We start from the raw sequence: 9,331 nt of genomic DNA on the forward strand, positions 1-9,331 counted from the left end.
ATCCCTATCCTAATCCTGCTTCAGCGATTGGTTAGAAAAATCCAATAAGAAATGTGGAAATGGAGGATAATTCTTAGCGCTGAATTGCCTGTTTTAGGAGTCAACCTCATTACACTCAGGAGCAACATAAAACGTCGAGGCGATTGAATTCCATTCACCACCCTGCAAAATTATGCTATTCCAGAGGTATGAAGCACCCTACAGGACTATTAGAGCAACTGCTAACGTGCTCTTGATGGATGCCCAAAATAATATTGATGAAGCCACGGAGGAAAGGACTATACTTTACAAAAATAGAATGGACATGAAAGGCAACACAAGCATATAAATAACAACAATCTACAGCACAAGGAATACGGATGGAATTTTTGAGAAACGTGAGTTTTTGACAACCTAAACTAACTTAAGCTAAGCATTAATTTTAAGTGTTAGGCGCGTACTAATTTAAATATTTACATATTTACAATTGGGATAGCAGTCCCGGTTTTCTTTTGTTTTTGTTTGAGATCTTCTTTTTTTGGCTGTCGCTTTCGCTGTTGTTATCTGGTGAAACAGAGCTTGTTTTTCGCTGGTTTAGTCGATTTTATTTGCCAGGATGAGGTTGGTAATGATTCCTCAGATTAGTTTAGGTTGGCGGTGATAAAATTCTGAGGTTTTTACTAGCGAATGTGCTCCTTCTTTTCCTCATAGTGTTCACTACTAATGATTATGAGAAGTCATCGCCTTTAGCTCGCTTAAGATTCGTGCTAAGCACATACTCATACCAGGTCATAGCCAAGCTCCTTCTAGCCTTCATGAACACTACTACTGCTGTTGTGAATTCAACACACAGTTCGACTAGGCCTCAGAATTTTTTCGCTACTTCCCCTAAGGCTTTCCGGAAATCAATGGACCGTTTCCAAAAGTTGATATTGTAGATTTTTGGTACCTCTCTCATAGCCGGTAATATCCATTAATGGAGTTAATTAAACCCTAGCTAAAAGGAAGTGTTTTGAAATTTTAATTTGTCCCTCACATGAGGTTTTCATAGCTTTGAAATGACTTCAAACAATCTATTTTGCTGGTAACTGTGACTTCTTAAGGTGATTTCCGTAGAAGACTCCTAGACGCTTTCCGGAAAGATCCTCAAGCTCATAGCAGTGTTTTCCCAAAATTTTCCTGACTATGGCGAGTTCGTATTTCGGTGCAAGTTTAGCACAAAAGCCTTTGGCTTTGTCTGATAGTTCGAATGTCTTCTTCATTACCGTTTCTCCTGGAGAATAGGTTGGGCAATCCGGATTGGATCTTAAGTTATAAGCCTTTCTGTGCCGCTCATACGCTTTGGAAAGGTTCTGCTTAATTTCTTCGAAAAGTTTTCCGCGAGTTTTTTCATAAGGAGTTGGCGTTCCAGGTGGGGGTGGTTCTCGCATTCGCTGATATTCGCGTCCATCAGACACCATTTCCCTTCCGAAGACCACAAAATACGGAGAGTATTTTGTCGACTCATGCACTGCGTTACGAATTGCACACGCGATCTCCTGTAGATCATCCGCCCAGTTTTTATGGCCCTTAATCGTTGCCCGTATCGCTGTTGTTATTACCCTATTTACACGTTCAGTGTTGTTGACTTGTGGGTGATATGATGGAGTTAACCAATGGTTGACGTTATGGGTTGCGAGGAGTTCTTTGAATATCTTAGACGTGAACTGAGTCCCGTTATCCGTAAGTATTACTTCCGGAACTCCGAATAGCTGAAATATCATGTTTCTCACAAACTCGACTAAAGACTGCGATTTTGCTTCTCTGAAAGGTTGGACGAGCACAAACTTGCTGAACACGTCTGTGGCCACAAGTAGGCATGTGTGCCTGGATTTACCTGAGGCTGGTAGTGGGCCGACGTAGTCGAGGGTCACGAATTGCCATGGATATTCGACAAATTCCTTCTGGTCTCCCATCGGTGGTGTGGAATTTATGTTGTTTGCCTTAGACATTTGACATTTGAGACACTCGCGACAAAACTGTCTTACCTGTCTTGCCATTCCTGGCCAATTAAAACGTAGCTTCAGGTTTTGCAATGTCTTCTCTTGTCCGAAATGTGCTAGATCGTGCTCTGTTCTGATAATTTCCCGGCGTTCATTCTCCGGCGGTAACATTTTCCAACGGAATCGAGGGTCTTCGGTTCAGTTTCCGAATTTCGCGTATTTAAAAATTTTACCGTCTGTTATCCGGAAATCTGGGAACTTCGTGGGGTTGTTAAGTATTTTCTGGACCTCCTCCGAATATTTGTCATCTGCATATGTATCCAATAGGTCAACTGAACGTGAAAGACAGTCAGCAGTTATATTGCTCGAACCTTTTCTGTATTCAAGTTGAATATCATACGATTGTATTTTCAACGCCCAGCGAATGAGTTTAGAGTTACCAGTCCCGGCTCCTATGGTAAATAACCATAAAAGGCTTCGAGCGTCCGTCACGACCTTGAAACGCGAGCCTTCAACATAATGTCTAAAGTTCTCAATCGCCAGTAGAACTCCCAAACATTCCTTTTCGACGCTGGAATACGCTCTTTGTGTTCGACTTAGCTTCTTGCTAAAATATGCAATAACCTGGGTTTCTCCGCTGTTGTCCTGTACCAAAGCTGCCCCTACTGCGGTGTCGGATGCGTCGGATTCAATCGTAAATTGTTTGGAGAAATCTGGGTTCGCTAAAATTGGAGCAGCAGTTAAAGCAGATTTCAGATCCATAAATGCTACTTCTGCCTCCTCGGTCCAAGTGAATTTCTTCTTTGATTTTTTAAGCAGATCTGTTATCGGAACTGTTTTCCTACTGTAGCCTTTAATAAAACGCTGATAGAATCCGGCCAGTCCCAAAAGCCTCCGGATGTCCTTCACGCATTTTGGTCTAGCGTAGTCTAGTATTGCCGATATTCTAGAACCGTCGATGGCTATTCCCTTGTCGTTTAGTAGGTACCCTAAGTATTTGATTTGCCTTCTACAGAAACGCGACTTTTCAAGTGAGACCGTGAGGTTAGCCTTTTTCAATCTTTCGGCCACTATTTTGAGTAATCTAAAGTGATCTTCCAAAGTTTTTGATGCTATCACAATGTCATCGAGATAGACAAATACAAACGGGATTAAGTCAAATCCAATCACGCGGTCCATCAACCGATTCATGCAGAAACTGGCTCCGGTCACCCCAAATGGGCAAACCTTGAATCTAAAAAGTCCACGAGATGTTCGAAATGCTGTCAAGTTCCGACATTCTTCTTTCAATGGAATTTGAAAGTAAGCGTCTTTTAGGTCTATTATGGAAAAATATTTAGCACTTTCCAATCTCTGGAATATTTCCAGCATATTCCGCATTGGATAGGCATCTTTCACAGTCATGCTATTCAACCTTCTCGAATCAAGACACACCCTAATTTTCCCGTTGGATTTTCTTACAGGGACGAGAGGATTCGTCCACTCGCTGTAGCATTCCTCGATGACATCCATTGATTTGAAACGCTCGATCTCAGCATCTATTTCCTTTTGAAGGTTTGGTGCACACCTGTAAACCGGTTGGTTCTTAGGTTTGGCTCCTTCCTTCAGAACTATTTCGTGTTCGATTGCATTAGTCCTTCCGAGTTTTACGCTGCTAGTGAAATCAAACTGTTTGATTACCTCCATAAGTTCGTTCTTTTCCATTTCATTCAGGTCATGCTCTATCTCCACCGTTTCTTCACTAGGTATCGGCTGTGTCTCCGGAATGTCAATAGTCGGCACGTCCAATGACGAATCCTCTTCTTTGATAGATAATCGTGGAAGCTCACCAATAGGTTCGAGGGTGAATGTTATATTCTCTTCGGACTCGTCGAACTCGCCTATTTTTTCAGGTCCCTTACCCAAATCGGCCATTGGCATAATTCCAAAGCTACGCCAGAAGTTACATCCTAAAATTGGCTTCGATATTTCCGGAACTACTACTGTAGGTACCACTTTAGTAATTTTCCTATAGGTGAACGGAATGTTCAAATAACCTAGGCATTTGTATTCGGTTCGATCTGCCGTGCATACTCTTAATTTAGTTGGTTGAAGTTTAAGTCCATAGCGCTCTGCGATATCCAGGCTGTTGATGACGCTGATTCCAGCTCCGGAATCCAGTAGTGCCGTGAGTTCGGTATCAAAAATATTTACCTTCAAATATGGGCATTTTCTAGATTCAATTTTGATGGTGTGGATCTGATTAATAGGGTCGTAATTCTGAAGATCGGTGGGAACCTTTTCGGTTCTGGGAATGCTGGGGTTCCCTACTGTGCATTCCTTTCCCCGTTTCCCGTAAAGTTCCTAACCGACCGCTGTTCCCTCGAAGAACATCGTAAACAACTTCTTATCGTCCGACCTAACTCCCCACATCCGAAGCAGAAAATTGCTCTCGTTTCCTTACACTTTCTCCAGTTGTGTCCTGTCTTTCGGCAATTCCAACAGATATCTGTATTAGCTCCCCCCTGACCCTGTTCGGCTGTTCGTTGCTCCTGAGCTTGTCTACTATGGAAAGCCCTCGGATATCTATTCTCCTGCCTAGCTTGAATAGCGTCGATTCCTTCCTGTTCTACCTCTGAGTAGTCTGAATCCACGTATTCAATGTGATGGATCGGTCTAGAACCTTTGCTCTCTGACCCGCCTTGTAGAATTGGGTCTGCAGCGTCTATCCCGTGATTAAGCTCTATGAGGTGGTCTAAATCGCGCACTTTCACGATTGAAATTTTCGATCGATAGTGCTGACGCATGTTATCCCATACCATTTCGAATTTTTCCTTTTTTGAAAGTGGTCTGCTGCGCATTTTGTTTAATCGCTCCATGTCGGTCAAGAACGCCATAAACGACTCCCCCCTCAATTGCTTTCGTTCTTGCATCTTGAGCCTTATACCCTGATCCTGGTTAGGGTTACCAAACCTGTACCGAAGTTTTTCTTCGAACTGCTCCCAATTTTCAAAATCATCGACATAGGTAAAAAACCAGTCGGATGCTTGGCCTTCGAGAATCAAGTGGATGTCTCGAAGCAATTCTCTCTTTGGAACCCCTTCTCTAAGCGCAATCTTCTTAAGCTTGAAAAGAAAATTTTCAACCGAAATAACCCTGTTGTCCCCCGAAAAGGAAATTTTCCAGAATTCTATTCGCCTTCGGTGGCGAGAATACCGGCCATCTCGACGGTCGTCGTAGCTCATAGGGTAGTCGTCCTCCTCAGTGGTCTGCCTTCGCCTGTTCTCAAAGTCTCGCCTATCCCTATTTGCCGGTAGTCTGGGATCCTCCGGGTCCGTGTCGCTTCCTGAATGTGGATATTTCGTTAGTAGCCTAATCGGAGTGGTTCTTCTGTTGCTTCTAACTGTGGTTTCAGTTTCCGTCCCACTAGATTTTCTGAACCTTGGGAACTGACCAACATCCTTCTCTCGGTCATCCTGAGAATGACTTCCGCTTATACCTGACTGTAGCACAAGCGCTTCAAGCTCTCGAATACGACGTTCCAAGTCCTCATACGATGGTTTTCTTTCAGTTGTGTTTGCGGATTGCTTCGGTTTCGCTCCCTTTTCACGAGTACCAGAGTCAACTTTGCCCGAAAAACCTCCTGCAGTTTCCGTGTCCCCTGCCTCCAACATATCCAACATAGTGCTTGACGTCTGACCTGTGGGCCCAAGCAGAACTAACTCCATTTCATCCAATAATTCTCTTCGTCGAACGCTACCTGCTTCATCACCTGGTGATGTTCGGTTCAACCTGTGGTAGTAATGCCACAACCTAGAAGCTACTCGTCCGTCAGCTTTTTTTCTTAGCGAATCTAAAAGAGGATATACGCGATTTTGAACAATCTCCAACTCCTGTTCGAAAGTAAACGGTGATTTATATTCTCTCCCTTCTTGTACATCTTGTTTGAACAAGAGTCGAAGCAACCTTTGTTGGGACTTCAAGTCATCCCCTGTTTCTTTAACCTTACCCCGCAACATAAGCTCATACTGAACCTCTTCATTAGTTAAGTGATTAGCGTGAGGAAATCTAGCAGCCATTTTGTGTTTGTATAGTGTTTGCCAAAATTCAATTAATCACCTCCGTTCAACTGATTTGTTTGTAATAAATTTTATCGAAGATAGTGTATTACCGGGAACGGTTTAATGAAGATTAGAAATACAATATGTATTAACTTTGCTTGTCAATACTTTCGATTGACTTTGTTGTATTTAGACGCTTATTAAATTAAGGATTATACCACATTGATCTGAATGTTACGACAGAAGATAAATAAAGTGAAAAATAAATATCTTAATAATTAACTACCTTAATTGTCGTATGAATAATGTGTTACGAATTCTATGTTCGTGTATGTAGTACGAAAAGAAGGAAATAAATGGTAAAAAAAAACTTATCGCATGCCTTTTAATGGGAAAAATATATCATGAGAAAATCCAATTCAACTGCGAATAGAAAAATTAAGCCACTTTTTTCGTTGGGCGCCAATGTCGCGTGGGTGAGATACGCCTGTAGAGTGAAACAACTGTCCCCTGATACGCTTCCGTTTCTAATCAAACGAGTAACTTATGCGCCACCTCTCTCGAGGATTACTCGTCGGTTGTGCCCGGCTAGAGACCCGTCCTCAGAGCGGGTCGATCAATAGGATCCAAAAGAGGATGCGGAACGATCAAGGAGAAGGAAAATGCATAAGAACTACTCATTCTTCATACCCGGTCAGAAGATAGTTGGTGCTCACCGTCGTTCTATCCGTCTCAATTTCTCACGCTTCTCATCACCGGAGGAACTCACAATTCAAATTCCCCCAGAGGTGATTGAAGCAAAAGCGAGGAGATCGATTTCCCGAGCGACCCTCCCGGTGTACAAAATTCAAACTAATAACTACTCGGATAGAACAACGTGGGGCACCACTTTTAAATTAAGGTAAAAATGTTGAGGGAAAGCTTTAACTTATACAATACAAAATAAACTCAGACATCGAGTTGCTAACAGAAACATGTATTTGGTAAGTATCAAAGATTTTGTATTTACAGCAGCATAATTTTATTTAGACATTTTGGGTTTTCTTTGATTTGTTTCCTTCTTATTGTTTCCTACATTGTGGTATTTGCTTTGCTTTCCCTAAAGTGTGCGGATTTTAATCGGCAAGTTTACGGAAGCCGAATCAAGCTCAAGGGTTTCGAATGAGCTTTCAAAAATCGGAAGCCAAAGTAACTAAAGCGGGCTTCAAGAAACTGTGCTGTCGAGAAAACTATTCTTTACATGCGCATGGTTTTCATTTGAGTACTCACTCGTTCGATGCTCGTTTACCTTCGGCCTATATTCGGTTCGAATCGACCTCGATGACGATGCAGCTGAAGACGGACGAGCTGGGTGATCGATCACGTGGTGCAGTTCAAGTTCGTCGCGGGTATAGGTGACGGATCCTCGCTACGAACCGAACCGGATGCGCGTAGTTGGCGATGCGCTTCCCTTCCGACCGCGCGTCGGGTAACCTCGAATCCCTACCGTGGAACCTGGTAGATGTAACGGGTGGCTCTGATGTCGAAGCTAGCGGTTATAAATCGCTAGATCTGCGTTGGCGGTTCGACTATATATAAAAAGCCGGCGAACGGCTGTTCGACAAGACATTAGCACAGAAATTTGACGCACAGAACAATCAATGTTTTTATGTTACCTTTTTTGTAACGATGTAATCCGCACACATACACTAATAACCGCACAACAATATCTAGCAATCTTATACTAATTAGGGATAAAGGAAACATATTAACATTTAATACCAAGCATTAAAAGTGACTTCACGTGTTCTCTTACGTTTAGTAATTACTACCGACGCGGACAAAAAGGCAAACACTCGCTATTGCTTCGCTCACGGCTGGGTTCAAAGTGAAGTTGTAACTTCCTGAAATCCTCAGGCAGGCGCGAGGGATTCCCAAAAACCGAGTGGAAGTTCATTGACCTATATCATAGGTCAGTGGCTTTTCGATCGTCGGATCGCATCAACTACCCCCGGATATGCGTCCCTTTCATTCTTACGACATTCGCCTAAACCTGTCTTGCCCCGGTCCTTTTTCGGTTCCCTGCTAGTTCGGGTCAACTCGGGAGGTCTCCACGAGAGAGTGACTAGTCGTAAGCGTATCAGAGTGACAGCATTTCTCCATTGAAGTCTATTTTTGGATATTGCATGCAAGTCTACTATAATGCGTCTATGTACACGGAGTTTATTTACGTGACAATTGAATAAGGCGAAATACAAATAAATAAATTTAATTTTAATATTAACAAAAGTTAGATTTAACCTAAAGAAAAATAGTACGATATTGAATTGAAAATAAATAATCTATAATAATAAATAACAAAAAAAATAAATAAACAAAAAGATTAACTACTAATTAATTATATTATTTAGGACAATGTGACATGTTACACTTTGACAGTTTCATGTGCTTGAAAATATCTGCTAACTTTCCCCTTCCTTTTGCCGTACTCCTGTCCCGGAAGCTGCTTGTAGTCGGCTTTGACGAAGGTTTCGTCGTCCATTACCATGCAGTCAAACTTTGCCAGGATCGTCGTGTACAGCCTCCGGGATCGCGCTTTGGCCGTCGTATTTTTTTTTATCATCGCGATTTGGAGTCACTACCTTCTTGTAAGCGATAGTCCGGCTCGTTTTTTGGGTCGATGCACGGTTGTAGACGATACACCCAGCTTATTTTCGGCATCCCGGAGAGAGAGATTAGGGTTTGGCTGGAAACTACCGGCAACTCTCTTTGTCGTCTCAGCGGCTTCTGGTTTTCGATTTTCTCCCGATCCAAACTTCCTGGCTGTCGACAAACATTCCCCTAACACTTTAATTACATTTGTAACGATTGATTTGGCAACTTTTAGCGATTTTGCCATGTTTGCGATTGAGTTTCTTGGATTTTCGCAATGCGCGAGCAAAATTTTGATAAGCTGCTTTTCTTCCTTGGACGGCATTTTGAAAACTGAAGAGTGAATTCCGAAATCAAAATATGAGCAACATTCTACACTCACACACACACACACACACACACACACACACACACACACACACACACACACACACACACACACACACACACACACACACACACACACACACACACACACACACACACACACACACACACACACACTCACACACACACACACACACACACACACACACACACACACACACACACACACACACACACACACACACCTTCAAAATGAGGGGTGTTCAGGTTTTTTGAATGCAAAATTAAAAGAAATATGTCAAGTTGATATTGACCAAATTTTGACCGTATCACCCTATTGGATATAAAAACTCTTTAAATCAAGTTCAATTT

At 42.4% G+C, this 9,331-nt stretch overlaps 1 protein-coding gene across 1 annotated transcript; it reads right to left on the bottom strand.

The window, feature by feature from the left end:
- Positions 1–2,159: 2,159 nt before the first annotated feature.
- On the bottom strand, positions 2,160–6,019 carry LOC129752806 (uncharacterized). Its single transcript, XM_055748583.1, has 2 exons — positions 4,444–6,019; positions 2,160–4,267 (listed from the first exon to the last, which is right to left on the bottom strand). Exons 1-2 carry the CDS (start codon positions 6,017–6,019, stop codon positions 2,160–2,162), a joined length of 3,684 nt encoding a protein of 1,227 aa, XP_055604558.1.
- Positions 6,020–9,331: the final 3,312 nt, after the last annotated feature.

This window comes from Uranotaenia lowii, chromosome 3, assembly GCF_029784155.1.
Source record: "Uranotaenia lowii strain MFRU-FL chromosome 3, ASM2978415v1, whole genome shotgun sequence".
Lineage (NCBI taxonomy): Eukaryota > Metazoa > Arthropoda > Insecta > Diptera > Culicidae > Uranotaenia > Uranotaenia lowii.

What these genes read in the sequence shown, in the direction of transcription:
- LOC129752806 (XM_055748583.1), bottom strand. Translation starts at nt 6,019, where the DNA reads ATGGCTGCTAGATTTCCTCACGCTAATCACTTAACTAATGAAGAGGTT. An exon ending in GGGAGCTAATACAGATATCT is followed by an intron (nt 4,268 to 4,443) that starts GTTGGAATTGCC and finishes AATGCACAGTAG; the next exon opens with GGAACCCCAGCATTCCCAGA.